This window comes from Vanellus vanellus (genome assembly GCF_965231255.1).
Source record: "Vanellus vanellus genome assembly, chromosome: 1".
In the NCBI taxonomy this organism is placed as follows: Eukaryota; Metazoa; Chordata; class Aves; order Charadriiformes; family Charadriidae; genus Vanellus; species Vanellus vanellus.
The window spans coordinates 14602280-14627397 of NC_138905.1; the positions used below are offsets into that span (position 1 = coordinate 14602280).

Consider the following 25118-nt stretch of genomic DNA (forward strand, 5'->3'; position numbering starts at 1 on the left):
CCCTTAGAAGATTAACAACAAAAATGGCCAAGTGCAATCTATATGCACTGAAACTAATGACTTTTATGAGAATCTACTTATCCACCACATCAGTCTGGCAATCTAATGCATGAAGTCCCAGAGTCTTAGTGTCTACAGGTTGTGCCATATGGCACTGCAGAGTTAGATTTAAATTTGGTTTCAATACCACAGTGATCATCTCTTTAAAGGCACAAATAAATGTACTAATAGACACATGAGGAATAATTTTTTATTTTAATATTTTTTTTATTTTAATATTTTTTTGAAAGCTGACATTAAAAAATTTGCACTTTTCTGAAGCATGACTTAGATTGACCACAGTGCCCTGCCCGGATTGTGAAATTTTTCACTATTGCCAGGTATTTTGCTGTCACGGGAAATCTACAAATGAGCCTCATGAGAAGGAGAAAATGCTGACAAGGATGTTCTGTGCATTATTTGGGGGTGGGGTAGGGAAAAGAGGAGAAAATGATATGTTAATGAAAATGCCAAACAGAGAAAAATATTTGTGAGAACACATTTTGTATTCCCTAGCAAAAGGTACCGAAATCCTTGCCTGGGCTAGGAAAAATGAAATGTATCCTCAATGTACTTCAGACTAAAGACACTGTCATCATTGACTGCAGATCGACTTGCTCTCCCCCCGTAAGAAATCAAGTCGATGTTCCTCATCCGTCAGCACAGACAACTGCTTAGAGCGCTAAACCAGTGGTTCCCAGTCAAGGGACACTTCACGTGGCTTTGCAAGGGAGGAGAGGGGATTGGGACACCGTTTCCTCCCTTCCCCCGGCAATTCAAGCTGCAGATCTCTACTAATGGAGGATACAGGAGCCACCACAGCGCAGTTGTTGCCTCCTGTCCAGAGGGGCAGAGACCTCCCAGTGGTGACTGCCGCAGCCAGGCTAAGCTAGCAGGACAGGGTCGTGAGCTACAGCCAGCAACATTAGCTGACAGCGCAAAGAGCAAGTCAGAAGCAGACCTGGCTTTTCCATCCCTTTACTCACTTTGCTCTGGGACTCTCGATTGCTGCGAACAACCAGGAGAAAAAAAAAAAAAAAAAAAGCCCCCTAAACAGTTAAAGGCTCCACAGAGTAAGAAACCCCTTGCTCAAAGCCACTGGGAGACACACCACCATTCTCTGAAGTAATGATGTTTTCATCATGTTAAGTAACAACAGAGGTCCAGCCTCTCGGAACCTTTGTTGTGTGGACGTCACTCCAAAATAGACTCCTTAAAACAAAAAAGACAGTAATTTGAACATAGATAATTGGAACGATGACCTAATTGCCCATGCTATTTAAAACACAAAGCTCTGGCTAAAACCATCGGTGACTCACAAAGCAGTGCCAGCTCCTGGAGCGAAGGGACCGTAGTTCCAAAGCAGGGCACTTCACCCAAAGGAAAGGTCAGCTCTCCTTGGCAAGCAGGAAAATACCCAAACAGATTTCATGGCTGCTGGCAAGGAAAAGTCTCACAGCTGAAACGTTTGCCCTTGCAGACATCGCAGTTGAAATTTTGCATGACTTTCAGCATGACTTGAGTGCCATAAGGGGATCTGGTGGTATGTAGGGCACACGAGCCTGGGAGAGCAGCCCAGGGACCCCAGCTCCAGGTGCACCAGGGTGCCTCACCAAAAGTTTCCCAGGCTTATGGACTCAGGCACATGCAGTTTCCACAGCCTGATGAAGGCAGAGGGTCTCTCCCAAACTCCCAGAAGGGACCCCAGTGTCTGACCAGCCATTCTCCTGCACATCTACCTCTCAACAACATCCTGAATCCAGCTGCAAGTAAAGTGGCCCCGGTCACTTCAGTAAACCATGGATGTCAGTGACCCTTTCCTCCATCTTTTCAGTAACAGACCAAAAGGCAAAGCAGTGACCTTGGAAACGGTCAATATTGACTCAGTTCCCACCTTGGTCCAAGGACGTCCCTTCAGAGAGTAGGGCTTTTCCCACTCAGTTACAAGCTAAAGCCTCCCATTAACCCTGGCACTGCGCAGCTTCTCACAGCCAGAGGAAGGAGTCAGAAAAAAAAAAAATCAACACAGAAAAGCCCAGCAGATAGAAAAGGGAGCTGAGTTTTAATCCTTAATTCTCCCATGGGGCTGGAGTCCATGTGCCTCTGCACAGGCATCTGGTTCCAGCCCACAGACTTCAGGATGTCACATCATATGGTACGCAGCAGAGAGCTGAGCTCCAGCTCCTCCTATCCCAGGACGGCTCCACAAAAATCCACCTTCAGTATTTCAGCTTTCTCCATCCACTACCTCGAGCTTACAGAGTTAAGGAGCATACCCACAGCCCAGACAGAAGAGGTGCTGCCACCTCCCTACCAAAATTCAATCCCGCAGATGCAGATCAGGTATCCCTGAGCCACACTCACCAGCACGTCATGCTGCCACCGAGGTGACAAACTTAGGCTACGTGACAGCAGAGACCAAGTTTGGGGCAGGTATTCCCCAGACACCTGAAATGGCGCTGGAAACCGTGAGGAGGAGACACGTGTGACCCCTTCCTGACAAGCTCAGTCCCCCCGGGAAAGGAGCTCCTCCTGGGGCTGGAAGCTGCATGGCTAGCTAAATTCTTCCGTTTGCTAAGCTATGAAGTCTCCACACTACTTCACTCAGACAGGGAAGTACTGGCAATGTAACATCTTTTTTCAGATTTGGTTTTGCTTCAGTAAAGACAATTACTGTAAAATTAGAAAACTGAAAAATTCCTCATGTTAGTTGATGTTAATTGTAGAGGATGAGCATTGCTTTCACTCTACTATTTTAAGAGAATAAACCTTTCTAATAATTGTACAGGACCAAAGAGGCAGTACTGCTGTCGGATACAGCCATCCGATTTAAATGCGCTTCAAATAGTTTTATATTTTTCAAACTTCAGTATCTTCTGGAGATGTCATTCTCTCTTTAAATTTTGGCAATCTTACAAATTTCAGGGAAGTTTCCCAGTACCTCACATGCTGTCACAGCATCTTCAAGCCATCTTTGCAGCTCTTCCATCATATTTTGTGTAAAGAAAAACTTTTAGCTCATCATTGCAACAGCTGCTAATGAAGATCTCCAGGCTTTCTTCTAATTGATAAAGAGAGAATGACAAATATTTTAAGTAGCCATTAAACTATGCTAAATGAATGATGATTTACACAGAATTTCTATAGGAGCATACAGCACATCCACTTTAATATCAAGTGAGTTAATTGTGATCAATGATACTACAGCGGAAGGCAAATGAATTCTTAATGACAAACTTTGCATGTTATAAAAATAGAAGCTAACAAGAAACCTCTTTGCTGCATTTTTCATTACATCATTAGTAACTACTACTATGTTGAAAAAAATTAAAAGGAAAACATGAATATTTTAAAGACTTATAGATCAATCAATTTACAACATAATAGGATTGGGAAAAAAGGATAAGTTTTTTAACATTCATTCTTTCTCTACATTATTGTAAATTTATCTTAACAGGTGTTAGATTAATTAAAAAGTTATCATCACGAAACTGAGGGTTATTTTTTTAAGACTGGAGACTTTATGGGTGTCCTTGTCTCACTTTTACAACCTCTTTTGTTTGCCTTGTAGGTTTTAATGTGCATCATAACACCTCTCATCCAGCAGTAAGAAATTCTCTGGGGAACACTTGCAGAAAATAGGACATTGAGTCCATAATTAAAGTAATCTCTTCCCAGGCAGATGCTTCAGTTGGCTCTGTTATCACATATTACAAAAGGCATCTTGAGGCCTATAAAATGTGTGGCAAATGGCTTTGGAGATGAGAAACAGCAATTTTTCATCTAATTTTGATCCATAGACATGTAAGTACTGTATTGCCACTTTTTGGTATGGAGCCAAATAACTATTGTGGCTGTTGAAATAAGCTTGGCAGTAACCAAAATTAAAGAGTACTCCAGCTTTTATCCTCAGTCAGGAAAGCCTTTTTCTAACCATCTTTGCACTTAGCAAATAAGCGTGCCATCTCAAATATGCGAGTTAATGCCTACATCTGGATTTGGAAGAAAGGCTTTATGCAGCTTAACTCACCATACATATTCTCTCTCTATTTGCTTGTTAAAACCATCGTCCAAATTACGGCCCTAACATCTTCACTGCTTTGCAAAACAGTCTGTGATATTGATTGGAAGCGTTTCTACTGTTTATCTTTTGTATTTTAGGATGTTTAGGACATCACTCTTTGAATGTATAAGTAGGTTCTGCAAAGTAATTTGTTCGTATCGGTTATAATCCTCTGCATAAACACTAATGCTGATAGGAGCTGAGTGAGTTTACGGAGCATGTTTTTGGTTCCTGAGTGCAACTGATGTGTCGTATGTCTGCAAAATTTGACCTCAAACTAGTGAGGTACTGAAAAAAAAATTAAAAAGACAAAGAGATTGACTTCCTTACATTATTCATTTCTTCAAACCTGTTATTTTAAACCTTTGCCTACTTGGTTGGGAAATCACAGAGATTTCTGGAGAGCTGCTTACTGTTTAAGACCTAAAAAATGCATTTTTCACAGAAAATGTCTCAAGTAAGTGTACATTACAACTTGGGCTAAACAGTTTACGTTGAGCTAAGAGGGATATTTAAAAGGCTGTAAGAGAAAATGTTATATTTGTTACTTTTCTAATAAGAACTAAAAGATCAAAGCCACTCAAGAGTGATAAGGAAAACAATGCCACGTTAGGAAAACCCTATTTCATAATGTTACAGTGGTGTTGTATCTGTAAAATAATTTATGAAAATAGCCATTAATCAGCAACAAGAGCCAGAAAATGGCATGTGAAATACTTCAATAATCTGTTCCTAAAATAAAATCTATTATTATTTGAATTAGTGTAGGATCTCCAAGCCTTCTCCTAGATGATAAGTCTTATGTATCACAACGGAATGGAATGGAACTTTCTCTGAGAGATGCTATGCTATGACCCCATCATTATGATGTCATTATGGCATCCACCATTACAACAGCACTATGTCATCATTATGAAAGCAGGTGCCATCCTGATACCCGTCTGAGACTTTTGCTCCCATGACTGAGGTGCTGGGTAGTTCCCAGTGGCCAATGTGGGAAAGTTGCCTGGACCAAAATTACCTGCTGTGGTACTGTCTCTGCCTCGAACGGCTCACAGGGCCACCAGTATGTCATAGCCACAGTCTGAGTAATCACACCCAGTAAGACTCAAGTGATGTAACATTTCAGTGCAGCCACCCTGGCCTTTTAACAGGGCTATTAAGGCAGATATGATGATTTGGGAAATGGATGCACCGTTTATTAATTCTGAAAGTTAACGAGGTTCATCTCTATTTCAGATTACATTTTTTACTTCCATACTGGGCAGGAGTTCCCAACACACTGTTGTACAGGCCAGCAATAGACACCCCTTAAAATCTCATGGCTCTCTCATCACACTGATGGCCCCCGTGTGGGCCACTGCCCGACAGGAGCACACTGCCATGGTAGAGGAGGGAGGGCGCTCACCAGGACGTGGCTGTCTGCATCTGATGATACTGCCACTTATCCAGGGGTTTTTCAAAAAGGGTATATTCCAGGCCATAAGAGAAAAGGAGACAAGACAGATGCACCATGCTGGATTCAGGAATAAGTCTCACATTCAGGAATGACTTCCATTTTTCCAGAGGACAAATAGTGCAAGACAGCGGATAAAAAGGGAGAGAGCTATTAAACAATTCTGGTTTAAACCTCTCTAATGTCAAGCATGGAAGAAAAACAAAGCAAAGCAACTATTACTATTTTGTTTACCTCTATATATTTTCTCTTTCACCTGCCAAATAATGATTGTGTTAGAAACCTCTGCAAGCTGTGGAGCTCTCCTGACCTCAGGGGTCTTTGGCTGTGGAGGACAGAGTTCATGAACATATACAGACCACAATATGATCATATACAGATCACTGCATATAAGCAATGTTTGTATTCTGAATGATATAAAAAGCATTAACGGTCATTTGCCAATATTGTAAAACAATCAGATAAAGACAGATGCTACCAAATATTTTCCTAGTGCAATTTCATTCTGATGACACTTGTATGAGGTTATAGAAGGATTATTATATTTTGTTATTTATTCTGTGGTGGTTTATATGTAATACTATTATAATATTTTATAATTATAAACAGATTGAATTATATTCTATATCCACAGATAAGAATTGTCTAAATATTAATAATAGATCTGAGTTTCTCAAACTGAGAAGGGAGGGGTACACTCTATTGTTAAGTATAGTTTAAACAATAATTATAAGAGACATTTTAGAGTTCACTGTCAGCTTGTTTGAGGGCATGCTCATTCTGAATACTCAAATCCAATTTTTCCCAGCACGTGGCAGCAAAAGCTGATCTAATGTTTATAACTCCAAGTATAAGGTTTGTTTCTTTTCTGTTTTTAACCTTTTGCTAGAGCTAGGTGTAAGGAGACCATCACAGTATAGAAAAAGGGAGATTTTTTTTTTTTGTCTTATTGGATTTTCACATTTCGCGTTTTACACATATACATGAAGTCTTGCTAAATATTACTGCATGTCTACATAATACTTTTTAGTATTAAAATTCATCCAAACAAACAAGGCGAGAAAAGTAAGTTAACTTGTGTGAACTGAGAATGTGGACAGAGCATCCATATATGGCCTCGGCTGTGTGCACAAACAAAGGAAAATTTCAAACAAGTGATCTGAAGGCATGAATTTTAAAAAATACAAAAAGTGTTGTCTGTGCCTGTGATGACAGCATGGACACGCATGATTGCTCTGCTGGGTCGAGGCCAGCGCTCAGCATCCTGCAGCATTGAGCTCTTCACGAAGTTATTTAGTAATAGTCCCTTGCAAGCAGACAAGTGCTTCCCAAAGAAACATACAGACAATACACTTATCTCAAACTCATTCATGCACTGGGCACTTGTTGTATTATCCACTTGAGGGACGGCATTGAAATGATCAGATTCTCTCTGTCAACCAGGGGGACATTCCAGAGCTACAAAGGGATTCCATGCCGGCACAGCGTCCAGTTGTACGGGCTTGTCTGCAGGACTGAAATTTAGCTTCCTAAAACATCTTACAATTGTCCTCTGCCTTTGCCTGTACTCCTGTTCCTATGCACTGTCTATTTACCCCTACAGAATGGTTCCATGTATTTTATTGCTTACTCTTCATATAACCAACATTTCCAAAAGGATTCACAAAAACAGTTTCGTGCCTATTTCATTAAGCATACTTCTTCTAGGTTGTCATTTTGAAAGGTTAGCTATCGATCAATTATTAGAAGCCAAAAGATATTTCATTCAATTCCTCTGTTACGCAGGAAATCCTCCTAGTGGAAGCAAACTGTTGGAGCGTGTGTAATATATTTTATAGTCTAGTCATGTTTTCAAAATTAAGTCATCTTGGAAAAAGGGGAAGACAAAGCACCTCTTTGAATGAAACAAAGATTTATGTTGTTGACAAGCTAAAATATGCTCTGAAAAATAACCCTGAGGTTAAATTTCAGAGGGAGAAAAACAAAGTTCAAGAGAGAATTTTAAACACAACTACTGATAACTGTACTGCAGATTGTAAATTGATGGCCTCATGCACAAAAATAATGGTACTTTGTTCAGAATGGGATGAAAGTAAAACCTAATCTCTGCTCCTAGAATTGCCAAATGAACATTTGTAAGAAGGGAAGTAATTCTCACTGTGATTGTTTTATTATTTAGATAATACCAGTAGAAAATGACTGAATTACATTTTATTTCGTGCAGGAGGTGCCAGAGTCCTATATGGAAACATGCCAAAATCTTAACAGAGTAGCCAAAGGCTAAATTGAGCTGCCTTCTGCTATCAGACATTACAAGTACGTGATATATTAAATTTGTATCATACGAAGAAAAGAAACCATCCTAATATTGTATCATCTTGCAGTTTCTATTCTGGCATTACACAATGTTAATGAAAGTAGCATTTTATGCTTTTTGCTCATCTTTTGAAATAAGTCCAACTAACTTATCAATAGAATTGTCATGTGCTTTTATTTTTAATAAATGTTCACATACCCATTCTTCCTGGCTTTGTTGGTTCTGCTTTTTTTGTGCCTACACAGCATGAGGAGCCTAAAATAGCAAATGGCCAGTTGTCTGCAAACTTGGACAAAATGTTAAAAACTGAACATTCTTCTCATTAAAGCGGGCTTTTAGTAGGAGTATCAGATATCTAAGAGAATATTAGACAACAGGCTTTACCTCCAAGGAAAAAGGAAAAAAATTGCAAGATTTTATGAACTGTACAAAGTTGTCTGTTTTATTCATACCCTTCAACTGTCGAGCAGCCCGCTCATTGGAAATTCTTGACACAGACAAAGCTACTGACTGTTGAGGGTGGTGGGGATGAAAAATTAATTTTGATGATTTGGCACAAAGTGCTTATATTTAGGCAGCTGAGTCTGTCCGGGTGGGATTCAGACAGATTCAAAAAAGCTTAAAATAGGTGCCTATATAAAGGTCTACACGGGAACTAGGTAGCTAGTGATCCAATTTGGTCAGTGGAGACCTAGGGCTTTATTCAGCTGCCTAAATATATCTAAAATCATTTGGAACGTCCTAAGGAAATTGGTAGAGCTACAGAGTCCTTTTAGACCTGCAGGTACCTCTCTCTAGATGTAGAGCTGAATGTCAGGCCCTGGATGTCTATGGAACCAGTTTGCACCCCCATTAACTCTCAAGGGAGTTCGAGCCAAATAGCTCACACATAAATACCTACCTGGAGATATCTGTATATCCTACCTCCAGTTGAAACCAACTTAAAATCCCTTTGAGGAGTGGAAAATAAGGTGCAACCAGCTTCCATTCTTCCTTGTGGTTTTCTTTCTTTGCCCTGAACACTTATGAAAATTCCCCCATCACAGTACACTTTGTGCTACCATCTTCTGCTAACAAAGTTTCTGAAAACACCCAGAATTCCTCATTGGTCATCTCTGTTTGCTTTACCACGACACAAAATAGACAAAACTAATAGACAAGCTAAATCTAATTCTGCACAGTCAGTTGAGGATATGCTGCTCGGGGTCATACTTAGAGAAGCCACAATGATTCCATGCACAGTGTTTGCATTTCACTGGAAAATTAACAAACACAGAAGATGAAGGAGGTAATCTGGGCACCACATCAAAATGGGACATGAGAACAGAGCCAAGATCTGAATCAAATATTGGCTCGTGATTTTCAGAACGTTACACATAATGCTGATTGACGGTACAACAATGCCTCTACCCAGGGAAGTGGAAAACTAAGCAAAGGGGTAATTTTTCTTCATAGTTCCACTAAACTGACACACCAACAAGGAACAATTACTGATGATTTATTTTTTTTCCACAAGGCGTAAGTTATAAGCAATATGGAAAAAGAAAATGACTGCAACACTGGGCTAATGTCAGAACTATCCTGATTGTAAACAGGGACTCTATCTTATTTGGTGCCTGTACAACCCTTGTCTGAAACCGAGTCCATACCAATATCAAAAAGAGTGGTAAGAAATATCCTGCTTCACCCTTACCTGGCAATGAAGAGTAGTAAGACAAGGGCAGCACTTAACTGAAGCAGGGAGCTGGTGCTTCACGGAACCCCAAAGCCAAGCCTGTCTACACATTAAGGTTTCCACATGCGTTACGACACACTCTTCAACCGACTGCACAGATTGCAAATCATAACACAAACGATATATTTCACTGTTCAGTTTTGTTTCATCATAAGAACATGAGGTAAAAAAACTTGAATGACCATATAATTAAGCGTTGAGTGACTATTTATAAATACAAGGGACCTAAGGGACCTTAGTTCTGATATTTGCTATTTTCTGTTTACTTTCCAGTTTTAATATTTGTGTGTATTATCATTGTGTACAGAGGAAACATAATTGTGTACTTAATCTTGAAGATAATCCTCTGTATTTCTTTCAAACAAATAAAAAAAGAAAAACCACAACAGTAACCAGTATTTTAAATAACAGTTTATCTAAGCGGTTTACCAGGGGAATGTGGTTCCTTCAGACAATATAGCCCTTTCCTACCCTGGCTAGAGGACTAATATAGCAAACCATGTAATCTTCTTGGATGTTTATTCAATATTTCCGTAATTATTATCATAGGTTTTCTATAAATGCTTTAAATAGGTAAACAAGGCTCTCAATCACAGCCTTTATGTTCTCTAGTGTTTGTACAGCACGATATTTCAAGTTCATACATTAACACGGTTGCCAGTTCCTAGAAACAGGCTTAAACACGTGGGCACAAAAAGAGCAGTTCTGGAACAGGGTACTTCAAATTTTCCCAGAAAGGAGTTGTATCACTCGGTCATTATGGGAAAGGCATACTCTCAGAGAAAAACACATCTCCTTTCCTGAAAGTTTCTTCCGGGTTTCTTTCAACAGTTCAGCTGTCTGCCTCAGCATTCAGTCCCAAACCTTTTCCAGGAGCTGTGCTGAGAACCAGTTGCTCCTGCTTCAGGAGAAGCGATGTGCCAGTGCCCTGCCTCGGCAATCACAGCTCTCTTCCCTCTGTCTTCGTAGGGGGACACCACCACAGCTATTCCTGTTCCCGTGCAGCCATTTGCACCATCAGCTGTGCTAATTGGATGCCAAATAATATACAATTGGGCCTTTCGAACACTTTTCAAAGTACAGAATTTTAAGATTAGTTGTAACGGGTCACATCTCTTACATGGGTTATTAGACACTGCCCAGACTCAGGCAGACAGCACTACAGGAGCCCAATCCACTATTGACAGAGGTTATAGCGAATACATATATAGAGACAGTCATGATTATACAACACCTGTTCAATGACCAGCAAAAATGGCTATATAAGGCAAATACTTATTTTCCACAGTAAATTATATAGCGACCTCTTCTATTTAATAGAGTAGCTGGAACTTCTGCAATAAACCATGCTGACGGTCAAAAGACAATATGCTTTTGCAATTTAGGTCAGCTTTATCACTTTTACAAACCAGTAAGTTAAGCCGTGTACAAAACAACAGACTTAACAACCTGCGATGTAACCCAGTGTGCCACCCTGCTTAACAGCCATTATTATCCCCCCCACACCCGACAGGCTGAGCTTTAACTAGGTTAGCATCAGCTCAGAGCAGAAATTACAAACAGGGAAACCTTGCTGAAGGGTTATGAAGACAATGTTCTACAAATTCGCACACAATCAAACAAATGACTTGCTAATGGTAAAGGAGTACCTACTATTTTTGGGTGGCAAAGAGCATTTACAAAGCCTGGCAATTTGCTTAGGAGGCCCTGGTGCTCAACACCTGTTTAAAACAGTCCTAAGTTACTGCTAAGGAAACTATTCTGCAATAAATGATGCATTTTAGCTTTCATTTCCTCAACTCGTCTAGAGGTATCTATGGTGAAAAAATACTAAATGTCCCCTGGCCTGTGGGAGATTTGCCCGGTGACCTTTGTCCAGTTCCTCCCAAGAATTGTCCAGGGAGAGGTATCAACACTGCAAATATCATACACCAAAGCTAGGGCTAATTAATAACCTTATTATCCATCCCCAGAGAGGTCAAAGACTAATGAGCTGATCTGAATCACAGACATATTTGCAACAAACAGCGTAGGAAGCTGTTACCTATATTGCACTGTTGTCAGAGTCCATAAATTCAGGTGTCTTCTGTAAATACTTTTCATTTATATTAAATTAAATTAATTTAATTTATATTCAATTTAAACTAGACCGTTAGATAGTCTCAGGTGCTAAAAAAATCTTGTTTAAGTTAATTATTTGCTGTAGAGGAGTAAATGGAGATGAACAAGGTAGAGCCAGCTCCCTGGAAATCCTGAAGTCAGAGAACTGGGTAAGGCAGGCAGACCAACACTGCACCAAGAAAATAGCTTTGTGTACTGCAACTTGTGATTTAGTAGGCAGAGGAAACAACAAAAGAGGCAAGAAAGTGGGATTTCTCTTCAATGGGAATCAGCAGTCATAGTAGTATTTCTATTTCTATAGAGCTATTTGTCAGCTCTACTTCAACAATGACAAATATGAACAAAAAGCCCAACACAAAATGATGGACAAAAAGAAAATCAGTCACAGGAAAATGAGTAACTGTTTACAAACTGACCTCAAAACTTGCAATGGAGGGCCACATCTCGTATAAATAAATACATTCACAGTCACTGTGCAAGCTAGGACCAACAATTAATTTTTGAATACCAGGAAAAACAAAAATCTGAGAAAGAAAGGGAGTAAGAGTATGCAGAGAAGATGCACATCTCGTATCTCGTTTTTCTCAGGCAGCTCAAAGAACAAAATTTTGTTGCTACAACGTGATCAACAAAGGAAACTATTTTTAGAGAGGAATTAAAGGGTTGGTTAAAATTCACAGATTTTCCACAGAAAAAACCATGGTTGATAGTTGTATATACCTTAAGGCAATCTATTTCATGAGGCTAAGTTTTCTGGCCCAGAATTTAAGTAAAACAGTGACAGTATTTCCTCAAATATTTAATCAAATTTGGCTTTTGTCAAATAGCGAATGGGAATCTTAAATACTGTAAACAGCTTCTCTGGTACACTGTTGAAGTTAATGAGAAACAAATAACTAACTTCTGAGCATGTACCACTCATCAAAACTCATTGTTTCCCCAATTTACTGTTAGATGGTTAGAAGAAGAAGAGACCTAGAAAGAAAAATGTCTTGACATTGTCACTGCAGTTAATAAATAACATACTGTAACAGTATAGGCAAAAAAAAAGTGCATTATGTAGGAAAAGGGAAATATCAAAGCCACAGATCAATCAATCAACAGGTACTGTGTTCACCATCAGCAACTTATGTTCTCAAGGAAGTCACTCACTTTTTACGACATGTTAGAAAGTAAACCGACTCGATTATGGGGGGCACTTACCTGCAGCGTCCCAGTATAAACAGAAGGGGAAAAATACTCAGAGCATGATTTGCGGCCAGTAGGTCGAGGGAGGTCATTCTCCCCCTCTACTCTGCCCTGGTGAGGCCACAACTGGAATACTGTGTCCAGTTTTGGGCTCCCCAGTTCAAGAGGGACAGGGAACTGCTGGAGCGAGTCCAGCGAAGGGCAACTAAGATGATTAAGGGCTTGGAGCATCTGCCTTATGAGGAAAGGCTGAGAGAGCTGGGACTCTTTAGCCTGGAGAAGAGAAGGCTGAGGGGAGACCTTATTATGGCGTACAAGTATCTCAAGGGTGGGCTGAAGGAGGATGGAGCCAGGCTCTTGTCAATGGTTCCAAGTGACAGGACGAGGGGCAATGGGAACAAGTTAGAACACAGGAAGTTCCGTTCAAATACACGGAAAAACTTCTTTACGGTGAGGGTGACAGAGCACTGGCACAGGCTGCCCAGGGAGGCTGTGGAGTCCCCTTCTCTGGAAATGTTCAAGACCCGCCTGGATGCAGTCCTGAGTAATGTGCTCTGGGCAATCCTGCTTTAGCAGGGGAGTTGGGCTACATGATCTCTAGAGGTCCCTTCCAACTCTGAAAATTCTGTGATTCTGTGATTTGTTTTGACAAACAGGACAGTCACAACAACATGGAAAAGGTCTCACACAGTGAAATGCTGCCGCTGTTCATTTACCTAACTAGGGAGCAGTCTGACTTTTTTTCTATGAATGGGTCAAACTTGAAATATTTTCTACTTTAAACTCTACTCTAGGTGTATTTTCTCTCTCAAATCTGATCTACCAAAATTTTGGGACAAATTATTAGAAATTACTTTAAGGTAAAATATAGTAATATATATTCTAATAATTCACGTTAACCTGTGTATTTTGTTGGCACTTTATATAGTACTAAATCATCAAATGATGGCTTAGGTCTTTAAAACAAATTGCCAAAAAAACCCTGTAAGAATAACCTCTTGGTTTTTTCCAGGTTGCAAACTAGTTGAATTAAGCAGAAGTTAGAAGTGTTTATTATTAGGAACAGTAAATAACTTAAGTTCAGCACAACTGCTCTTGAATACTTGCATTTTATGTTGATGCTTACAATCTGAATGATACGTGTGTGATGTTTTAATTCTTACTAAAAGCAACAGATAAAAAACGAGCTCAATGCAATTACATACTTAAAGGATCAATGATATGATTAGTAACTAGGAGGAATCAATTTCTACCGAGATGCTAGGCTTGATGCACTTGTACATTATTTCTCTCATGGCATGCTCCATTACAAAACACCATCTCCTTCCTACTTGCTTTCAAATATAAAGTCGTAATATGCGCAGAAACCTTTCAGCCAGGAAGAACTCGGTATTCTTTCTCCTTATTAAAGTCTACACTTCGCAGGACTGACTCCTTGGTCCAGACATAAGGTCCTAGAGCAAGCAGGTTAGATCATTTCATTATCTCCAAAGTGATTATCTTTTCATTGGCATTGGATGAATACGTACATGAAGTTGACGCAGCCCGTCCCCGCAGGTGGAGCGATCCAAACAAAACTGAGGTTTGTAGTTGGGAGATGGCTCACGTGTGACGCGACCACGCTGCACATGAACTGGTTTCCAAACTGGTGGTCAGACATTATTCCTAGGAGAAAGGCACAGGGGAGATAAACAGTAACACATGGTAATGGCTCATTGCAAGGTGCTAACAGACCGAGAAATACATCTGCCCTGTGTCATCATGGCAACACGGAGTGAAAAAAAATCAAGAGTATGCCACTGAGTAATTAGAATTAATGCCAATGAAAACATCGGAGCCGGCCTTTGCTTGAGCCAGGGCTGACTCTGTATTTACTACAAGGCTCCGTGTACTTACTACTGTTGTTCCTCATGAGACCCCTACCAGAGGAGTTATTTGCATTTTTAAAGGAGGAGCTGGATCACAGCTGCTTTGAATCACTGTTATTTCATTACCTGGTTAACCCCCATTACAGGTCTAAAAGAAAATAAAACCTGAAGGAAAAAATGCTATGTTTTAATAAGCAAAATGAAGCTTTTAGAGAAAGGCGTTATCTTTTAGTAGACAGGCGCATCTATTTGGAAAAAAGCAGATGAGCTTTGGATTCATGAACTCTTCTGATCTGAAATAAAAGCAGCAACCTTCAGCAGTTTTACTAGTATACATTCCTTTGATTTTTGTTTTTTTAATCAGCCTCTAATACATGGATGAATGTAAATGTCATCTATTAATGCCTCCCTCTGGAATTCACTGCAGTTCATCATTAGACAAAAGAACTGTATTTTTTAACAAAAAACGTTATCAGACAGCAACCTTCTCCCTCTCAGAGCCCCTCTGTAGTTTCCTATAAAGTAACGCAAACTTCTTTGTTTGTTTAACACCCTTTGGCTTAAAGTGAGGCAATCCTACTTGAGTGGATTACTACACCTTTAATCCTAGTACATTAAACAGTAACTGTTGAAACTATTCTCATGAATGCACTTATCAGAAGGAAATGCCTTGTTCCAGGTTACTTCAAATACTGAACCTTCAGTTCAGAAGATAGTGACACGGGCTGAAACACTGCTAAAGGATCCGAAGGAAAAGCCAGTGGTAGCAGGTACCTCTCTGCTCACTGAGGTCACTGTTAGGTGATTGTATCTCAGAAAGTTTATGGTGGCTGGTATTTCTGACATTTACTTGTTGCAAGTCAAACACCAACAGAGAAATAAAACCCATCTCTGCCTCTCAGAATCCTCTACAACTGTTTTTGACAGCAATTCTTCTGTAATGTGAACCCAGCAATTTCTCTTAACCCCACACAGATCCAGAGGTGGAAGGAGTTTGCAAGGGAGAGATTTTCCAACAAGGAGGGGGACGAATCCTTCCTAATGCTCCACCTGGTGCCTCTCCAGGGACTGCCATTCCAGCGGCACGGAGCAGGGACGGGGGCTGTCTCCATTTAGAATTTTATAGATCAAAAGCAACATCTGAAGTCCCGCTCAGGTACTGGTGAGAATCACAGACTATAGCTCAGGGTTATGTTATGTTATTTATCCCGAGGGCTATTAAATTCTAAACCAGCTTCAATTTTTTTCGGCGGAGAAATGAAGCCACAGTGAGGCTAAGTAATCTGTCCCAGGAATGACAGGAGGCAGTGGGTGATGCAGTGATGCCTGTATCTTTTACAAACGACCACAACCTTCTTACTCAGGTTTTTTCAATTAGTTCCCCACTGAAGCATACACGAGGTCTTCCATCATTCACGCAGTTACACCCGTCAGTTCAAATCCCTAAGCGATGCTAAAGCCCGTTGGGTCAGGATGGCCACAGAGAAGGTTCAGGCTGCCCTGGAGCCTCTTTTCTGGAAAGCAGCAGTCGAGAAATCGAGGGAGATGGTATTTTACTGACTCTTGTTTATTGCAAGACAGTAGATGCAGATGAGATTTGGCAATCTCATGCCATGTTGTACTGTCATTTTAAGTCTATTTTTCGCCTTTCTTCGTTAATTGGGAGGGGTGGTATCAACATCCTCAAAGAGGCCCACTTGACTGGTGCCCAGGCTCGCTGCCCTGGTCTCACTGCTGAAGTCTATCCAGAGCTGCTCTGCCAAGACAGATGTGTCCAAAAATATGCCCACAGAGTTCCCTTGCATGGCAAGTGGTATTTAGGCAAGTGCTTTGATTTGCTGAGGGTGAAACATGATAACTCTGCTTCTTTTCCAAAGTTGTGGGGCTTGTCCCTCCCTCTTTGAAATTTGTGCTAAAGCCAGTGACTTCAGTGGTGTGGGATGGGGTCTCTGGGATGGATGCGGAACACCAGCTCTCACCTATCATCATCTCTGGCAGCACAATGGGAAACAGAGCCAGCTACGGGCTTTAGCAGGTTAATTAAATAACAGTCGCTGTCAGGGGAGAAACAGGAACAGCCCTTCAGTTTGAAGAAATCCCCCTTTCTCCAGAGCCAGCCAAATACAAGGGAGGACAAAGACTGCCCTAACCACATCCCCCAGTGGGGGACAGGCACACCAGCTTGGGAAATGTGACCGCTTCCCTCCTTGGCAGCAACTTGTGAGTTAATGAATTCCCTAGGTTTCAGGCAGTAGACTGCAAAAATGTGTCTAACACATCAAACACATACAACATCTGTGGAGAATTTCTTTTTCCTTTGATTTACAGTTTAAAAAAAGAACAACTTTGCAGTGACTAGAATAAATTCTAAACAATGAAAAAACAACTCATTCAATTTCTTGAAGAAAAAAGTCAATGAATTGCACAGAGAATATTCAAAATTCCAATTTTATCATTTCATCACCATTTTATCTTTATAGTTTACTAATAATTTATTGTGGCAATTTGCAAAATAAGAACAACCTCTCCTCATCTGCTGGACCTTTACTGGGTATATAAAATCCAGTTTGGAGTTCAGTCTTCAGAACATTTCACAAAAATTAAGTACTGAAGTTTCAGTGAGCGACAGAGTGATATTAAAAAACCTTTTTGATGCTTAAAGCTCAAAGTTTCATACTGAAAAGATGAACATAAAAACCATAAAAATGCCAAAAGATGGAGCAATGCAATTGATACTGGGAACTCACTAAACTAAGGATAAAGAATGGTATTGCCCCCTCTTGCTTCCAGTCATTTTGCAGTCCCCTGCTGTGGAAAGCAACTCCTCCCTTCTCCTCCATCCCCTCTCTGACCTGCTGCTTTCCCCATAACAAATGCAAGGATAAACGGGAAACAGCATTCTGCTGCAGAAAATAAAATTAATACAAGACAACCCTGATTATATAGCAGCTTTCAGAACAAAATCGTGTCCTGTATGTACCTCAGACAGCTTCAAAGCCAAAGAGCATGCCTTCTTTTAAGGTGTTTGGCTCAGGTCAGCGTTGTTCCACAGGCATCCCCTGGCATGTCCTATTGATCAGTGCAATTATATACATTCAAGCCTAGTATTTAAAAAAAGTATCAATCCTAAGGTAAAATTTTAAGGTCTGTTTATATAAAGCTCTATAAATGCTTTTGCAAATAATCAAGTGCTTCCATGTCACTTACTTAATACCGAAATGTTCAAAGGTTTGTGACAGCTGCGCATCCACGGCTTTAAAACGTGCTACGTGCAAAGATGCCGTTAGCATCTCTCTGAACTCCTTTCCCCTTGTTTTTCACGGTGTGCTCTCATCATACTGATGTGTTTCAGACATCTGCATTTTCTAGATTCTCCTTCCCCTAAAATTTCTGAGGCTTTAGGAGTCTTAATATAATCATTCAAATCCCAGACCTGCTTTGTACCTGCCAGCAGCACCGCTAGGAGAGGAACTAGTCAGGCTCAGTCCCTCACAAGATTTAACTCAACAGCTGCTTTTATGTGTAAACTTTTAAAAATGTGCTTAGCCCTCTTCAATGCAGTATCTACGGTCACTGAATCAAAGAACTTCTATGTGAAGAAGTTTCAAGAGATAGATTAAATACAAGAAATCCGGGGATAGAGAAAAATTATTGAACGGAAAATCATAGGTAGTCAGATGACAAATACACAGCTTCAATCTTTACATGTGGAAAATTATTTTTTTGATAATCAGATACACCAGTAAGGATGTAGGAGCTAATGGGGGGAAATAGTTTCCCTCTTTTATAAGGTGGCATACAGGAAAGTGAACAAGATATGAAGATGCTGTTTTAGGTGGTCTGTAAACGGCCAACCCCAAGTGCAGGTCCTGAACTCCTTAGGACTTTCACCGTGGTGTGTAGCTTTCCCAAAAGGGGGGGATGTAGCATTCCCAAATGGGCAGTAAGATTCACATTCTTTCCTACTTTCTAAGCTTGAGAAGTGTGGATCTGTAACAGTCCTGACTTACACGTGGTAACTATGTAATGTTCCTTATTACAGAATCACAGAATGGTCAGGGTTGGAAGGGACCTCTGGAGATCATCTAGTCCAACCCACCCGCCAGAGCAGGGTCACTTACAGCAAGTTGCACAGGACGGCATCCAGGCGAGTTTTGAACGTCTCCGGTGTAGGAGACTCCACCACCTCTCTGGGCAGCCTGTGCCAGTGCTGTGCCACCCTCAAAGTAAAGAAGTTCCTACTCATGTTTAGGTGGAACTTCCTATGTTCAAGTTTGTGCCTGTTACCTCTTGTCCTGTCAGTGGGCACCGCTGAAAAAAGTGGTGTGTTCCCATCCCCCTGGCACCCTCTCTTTAAGTATTTGTAAAGCATTAGCAAGATCCCCCCTCAATCTTCTTTTCTCTAGACTAAAAAGACCCAAGTCCCTCAGCCTCTCCTCATAAGAGAGATGTTCTAATCCCCTAATGATCTTTGTAGCCCTTTGCTGGACCCTCTCCAGCAGGTCCCTGTCCTTCTTGAACTGGGGAGCTCAGAACTGGACACAGTACTCCAGATGTGGCCTCACCAGGGCAGAGTAGAGGGAGAGGATGACCTCCCTCGACCTGCTGGCCACACTCTTCTTGATGCACCCCAGGATGCCATTGGCCTTCTTGGCCACCAGGGCACATTGCTGGCTCATGGTCATCCTGTTGTCCACCAGGACTCCCAGGTCCCTTTCCACAGAGCCGCTCGCCAGGAGGTCAGCCCCCAACCTGTACTGGTTCATGGGGTTATTCCTCCCCAGGTGCAGTACCCTACACTTGCCTTTGATGAATTTCATAAGGTTTCTCCCTGCCCAACTCTCCAGCCTGCCCAGGTCACGCTGTAAAGCCACACAGCCTTCTGGCGTGTCAGCCACTCTTCCCAGTTTAGTGTCATCAGCAAACTTGCTGATGGTACACTCTATCCCTCATCCATGTAATTGATGAATATATTGAACAGGACTGGACCCAGATATTACGTGTCCTCCTTACACATCCTCCTTAGAAAACAGTTTCCTAAACCAGAAATTTATACAAGTAACTCATCTGCATGTCAAGGTCCTTGGCAAATCCTTCATCAAGGCTAAGTGTCGATAGACTTCCCAGCACTGAACCAGACGGTAGGTAGTCTACCTTTTCCTATCTATTATATGAATTGAGTATGACAGTAAAGGAGAGGGTTAATGTTAAATACAGGTGTGAAATGAATGACTACATTTTGATTTTGCTGCCTCTAAACTGATTATCTGCTACATGCTTCCATTTTCGAAGTTATGCATAACAGCGACAGCAAAATGCCAAACATAAAATATTGATGAAATACCAAGAAAATAAAGCTGTAAGTGCCAAATCACTCTGGGATCTTTTGGAAAGTAATCATTCCTGATTAGTAGATAATGAATTTAAGTCAGAAACAGACACCTTCAAATTAGATTTTGCATTATGTAAAAATGAAGTACCTAGTTGTAGGAGCAGCCTTTTCCCGTAGGAAACAGAGCTGGGGACCTACGTTCTCCACCCCAGCTCTTGCATCTCAAAAGGTGATCCATAAACCCACAATCTGAGCAGGGTTCTGCCTAGTGTTACAAAGCAGGGAGTGATGCAAACAGGACTGTACCCCAATATACCTCCCGTGCTGAATCCCATGCTAAAGTGGCCAAACCAGAGCCTGCAGCTTGCTTCTCCCATGCAGTACCAGGGACCTGTTCTGAGAGGGTATATAGGACAATTGCTGCCTTTTTTTTTTTTTTTTCCCCAAAATGGAGAGATGCTGGCAGCCGCATTTCTTATAATAATCTATCATTTAACGCAAACACTTTGGCAGAGAACTTATGCTCATAGCCTCTTCTTCCCAAAAGTACATACTTTCTATGAAGTTGAAGATTAATTGTATATAGAGGTCACCCCACTCTCCTGTTACGTGCAAGACCGCACTACTCAGATGCCAGAGTGCTGGGACAAGTTGGTGGCTAGAGACAAGGAGCATGGCTTTTTAGTGAAGTCCTCAGGAAGGAAGGACCCAGCCCTGTAGGACAGGTCTCCAGGACCACCATAGAACCAGAGTCCTCCTGGACGGGACAGCCACGTGCCTCTTCACATCATTCAGGGAGCAACAGAGATTGTGTCGCTTTTGGGCAGTTAGCTGGCAAGACCTGAACTCACAGAAATCCAAGTGCAGGCCCTAAGGAAATTTTTAGGATAAAATATATTCACTAAATGTACGCAGACACTAAGTGCATTTTACAGCTGGTGGAGCTGCAGCTTTCAGATCACATTTTCAGAGATAGGTACCTCCTTTTGTCCTGGGTCTGCTTGAATGTTTAAAGGACCTTTTTGATCCTTACCTGTAAACTCACGTGAAAATGAAATACGTGTTTTGCTTGAATGCTATAGCAAGTGAAGTAATGGTTTATTTTTAGTTGCTGGAAGAAGATTTGAGCAACATTCTTAAACTGTTATGAACCCCTTTCACAACTCTAAAATGTCTTAAAATTCTGTGGGGAACTAGTGGTACGAAGAAAATCAGGTTTTTTATGTTTAAGAAAAAACATTAGTAATCTGCATCAAAAAGAACTATTAGGAGTAAAGAAATATCTGGAGCTGGCAACTATTGTTTCTAAAATATGAATACAAATGTACAAGTATGAGCTCAAGCAGTCTGTACTCAAGCAAGCACCTAGTTAAAGGCGAGTGAATTACCCATGCAAGTCCCTTTCAAAGTGAGTAAAAGGTGCAGAATCTGGCCCTAAGTGAACTGCACCCACCTAGCTAAAATCTGCTGTTGCTGATTGATTTTGGGGGGATGAATTCATTCTGCTTCACAGGAAAAACACATCTCGTTTGATAGAATGTAACAGACTGCTAAAGCACTTGGTGGCCCCTGTGATCAATTAAGGGTCAGGATGGTTTGATAAATTATTAAATAGTCTGAAGAAAGAAAAAAACAGCAACTGCGACATACATTCTTCTGCCCAGCAATATATTACCGTTATCTTTCTTGAAGTCATGTTGTTATTTCACTATTATTATTACTGCTTCATTATTAAATAATAGATCCTTTCAGCATATGCTGAATACCATCCACAGTCTAATAAGAACAGTAGAAAAAGATAAGCGTATAACAACTTCATAAAGTCTGTCACTAAAATCCATAACTCCTTTCGTGTTCAGGAGTCAACCAGAGCCTGAATACAGCAATCTGATTCTGGGGGGGTACCGCTGTGCTGAAGCGACTCAGGCTTGGGACAAGAAGTATGGGGCTTATAACCTTTTGCTACGTATATGAAATTTAAATGTTTTTCCTTTATAGTTGTGAAAACATCAATTTATTGCAAGTTCACATTTGAAACACGTTCGTAATTTGGGATCCAGGTATGAAGCAGATCAGATTAGGGCCTTGAGGTGCTAACAAGAACAGTGTTCAGATTTTTTGAATACTCACTGAAGCGAGCACTTCACTAGCAACACACATTTTCAGGGTTTGATCCCCTAATGTACAGATTTACAAAAATTCGCTCTGAAAGAGACGATATTTTTTTTTTGCTTAATCTCTCTTTTAAGGTTCTATTTTTAAGGGATTGTTAATCAAAACTTTTGAGCAGCCTTTTGTTAGAACCCACTTAGGGGTATAATTTCATCTCAGGGATTTATGAGTGCCGGTCTCATTAAACCTAACGGGAGTTACACATATGGAAATTGTGGTGCACGGGGAGGAGAATATCCCCTTTCATTTGCATAATTCCCCAAGACACTGAATGAGCCCCTTGTGTAACGTGCGCTATGGCTGTGTGAGTCCGGGGGGTGGGGAGGCGAGACCCTGGTCTGCAGCGTGGTGGTGGTTTTAGGGTGGCCATTGTCAGGAAGGATGAGAGGACAATTTACAGCTGAAGTCTAAGTGCTCCATAGAGAGCAACCCAGTACTAAGTGCTCCAAGGCAAGTAGATTTAGTAACAGTAAACAGGGACCAGCAGTAACATAAATAGAAAATGCTAACAAGCTAGTGCGTTGCTGAAATATAGAAGAAGAAGAAGAAAAAAATCTCTTTTCAAGGGCTTGAGCCAAAATCTATTTTAAATGTTTTCCTAACAGTCCCAGCATGTTTTATTATAGCAACTTTTATATTTTTCTTTTTAGAAAGCTGTTAAGCTGATACCTTAATTCCGTACTAGCTTTTTGTGGGTCTGTTTTAGCAATGTATCCCAGTTTACTCTCTTGCAGAAAAGCAGCTGCCCCTGGTTTGCATTCACTTACTTTTTTTTTTTTTTTTAAACTGTTATTGTATTTGGCTTGTGAATCTCATCTGTATGAGCAACTCTTGTGCAACTTCCCCAAACTATCGCATTGTTCTGAATCTTTCCACTTTCCACTTCACAAACCTTAATATATGTCCCAGGAGCCAAACATCAGACACACCGCTTGGTAGGTTTTGTGGCAGTGACAAATGTGACAAAGGACCATCCTGTTATCACGCCAGACATCTGCTCCCACCGGGCTCATCCTCAGGGCCAGCAGTAACCCCATCCTTCTCCTTACGGCAGTGGCAATTCACCAAGGCAGCCCTGGAGCCCCTGGAATCGCCCTGAATTTGCTTTGATAGAGGTGAAGCTGCAAACCAGCAGCGTTAACTGACAAACCACACTGATCTGCTCACTTAAACAGAGCCATGAACCTACCGGTGCAAGGAACATCACATGAAACATTGCTGTGCAGGAACTAGAAAACAACTACGCAGCCCAGTAAAAATGTAACTGCCCAGCGCTCATCTGTAGCACACATACATCCTGATTGGATCTATAATGCATGCTTTCCAAGGCAGTTGCTTCCAAAACAATTTTTTTAACTAATCTTGACCCCAGACTCTATCTGTGCTGGGCTGAGTGGTTTGCATACTGACACCACCTCGTCTTTGGCTAGACTGGTGCTGGTGACACGTCCTGATAGCCTCTTCGCTCTTCTATAGCCTAGTATGACTAATTGGGATAATGGCTTCAAGGCTTCACCTACAAAACCCTAAATCTCTCTTTAATTTATTTTAAATGAACTTAATGGTTTCTGGCAGCAGTCTGCCTTGTAACGCATTTCCTCTATTTTGATCCTTCGCCCGCAGCCATATTTTGCATTTGCCCACATTGCCGTCACTGTCTCAGTCACCGAAGGACGCGCTCAGCGCGTGGTATCTTCTTTGCACTTGCACTGTCCCTAATTACACTTTATATCTCTGTTATTGACATTATCGGTGAACTCTGACGTTTTAAACTTGATAGTTTCCTCCAAAGCAAATTAAGTCAGTCAAACCAATCAATAAGGATAACTATATAATGAAACCGGAGGGACTTCCACGGAAATCTTTTTCCAGATGGAGTATTTATCATTTACAGACATCTCTTCTCATTTTGGAGTGATGTTGTTATGCAAGTTATTCTGCCCTGTTCCCCAACTCCTTATCTCAGATGACCTGAAAGCCAACCTGAAAACACGTATTGTGTACAGAAACCACGGTGCGTCCCTCAACAGTGACGACTGCAACATCTCCACAGGAGTGGAGAGAGGAGACAGTTTCTATCCAGAGGAGCAGTCCTGGAGGTGCTCCAGGTATCCTAATCCCCTCCTGCCCAATGGCTCGGCTTACAGCAGCCTCAGTGATGCCCACGTTTGGGTGAGCTGTGTAAGGTCTCCTACAGCCCTGTGTCACCTTGCTGCCACACCAAAGTGACCTGCAGCATGCCCAGTCCCAGACTCTCTGGCGTGTCTCATAAGAGCTTTCGCTATCTGCTCAGGAAAGACTGTGCAGGAGCTACGTGTCTGCGAGGGAAAAGCCACCTGTGGCAATGACAGAATATGGTTTTATCTTCATACATTTAAACACGGCCAACCACTACAACACGTGCAATTTGTAAACACTAGTTACAGTTTCTATAAGGCTGTGTTCAGGAGCGAAGACATTTGTGTTTTTCTAATGGTTAACACCAGTGACACAGGAGCACCGGTTTGCCTTTTTGAGAGTTGGGGAAAGAATTACAAATTCCTCAGGATTCATAAATAAAAAAAACTAGAACTGTAAGTAAAGCTGCTTAATGGGCACCACGGTCATTCTCAGCCTTTGCAAAGGGACGGAGGGAGCTGAGAAACCACCAAACAAGTTGGTGGGAGAGGCAAGGGAGAAGTGGGGAAGGAAAAATGGTTTTGTAGATTGAATGGAGGAATTTCAATTAAAACTGCCAATATCCAGGAGTTCTTTTTTTTGCAACTATTCTGAGATTCAACACCGCTGGCTAAAACCCACCAGTACCTCTGCCCAGATCACATTAGCC

The 25118-nt window shown here is 41.2% G+C and overlaps 1 protein-coding gene across 1 annotated transcript in view; it reads right to left on the reverse strand.

Moving 5' to 3' along the window:
* Positions 1-25118, reverse strand: part of RELN (reelin) — a gene marked incomplete at its 5' end in the record, with an annotated part of 296306 nt that overhangs the window by 201145 nt on the left and 70043 nt on the right. The window contains one exon of the mRNA XM_082479306.1: positions 14449-14584. Coding sequence (XP_082335432.1) covers positions 14449-14584 — 136 coding nt within the window. The remainder of the gene's footprint in view (positions 1-14448; positions 14585-25118) is intronic.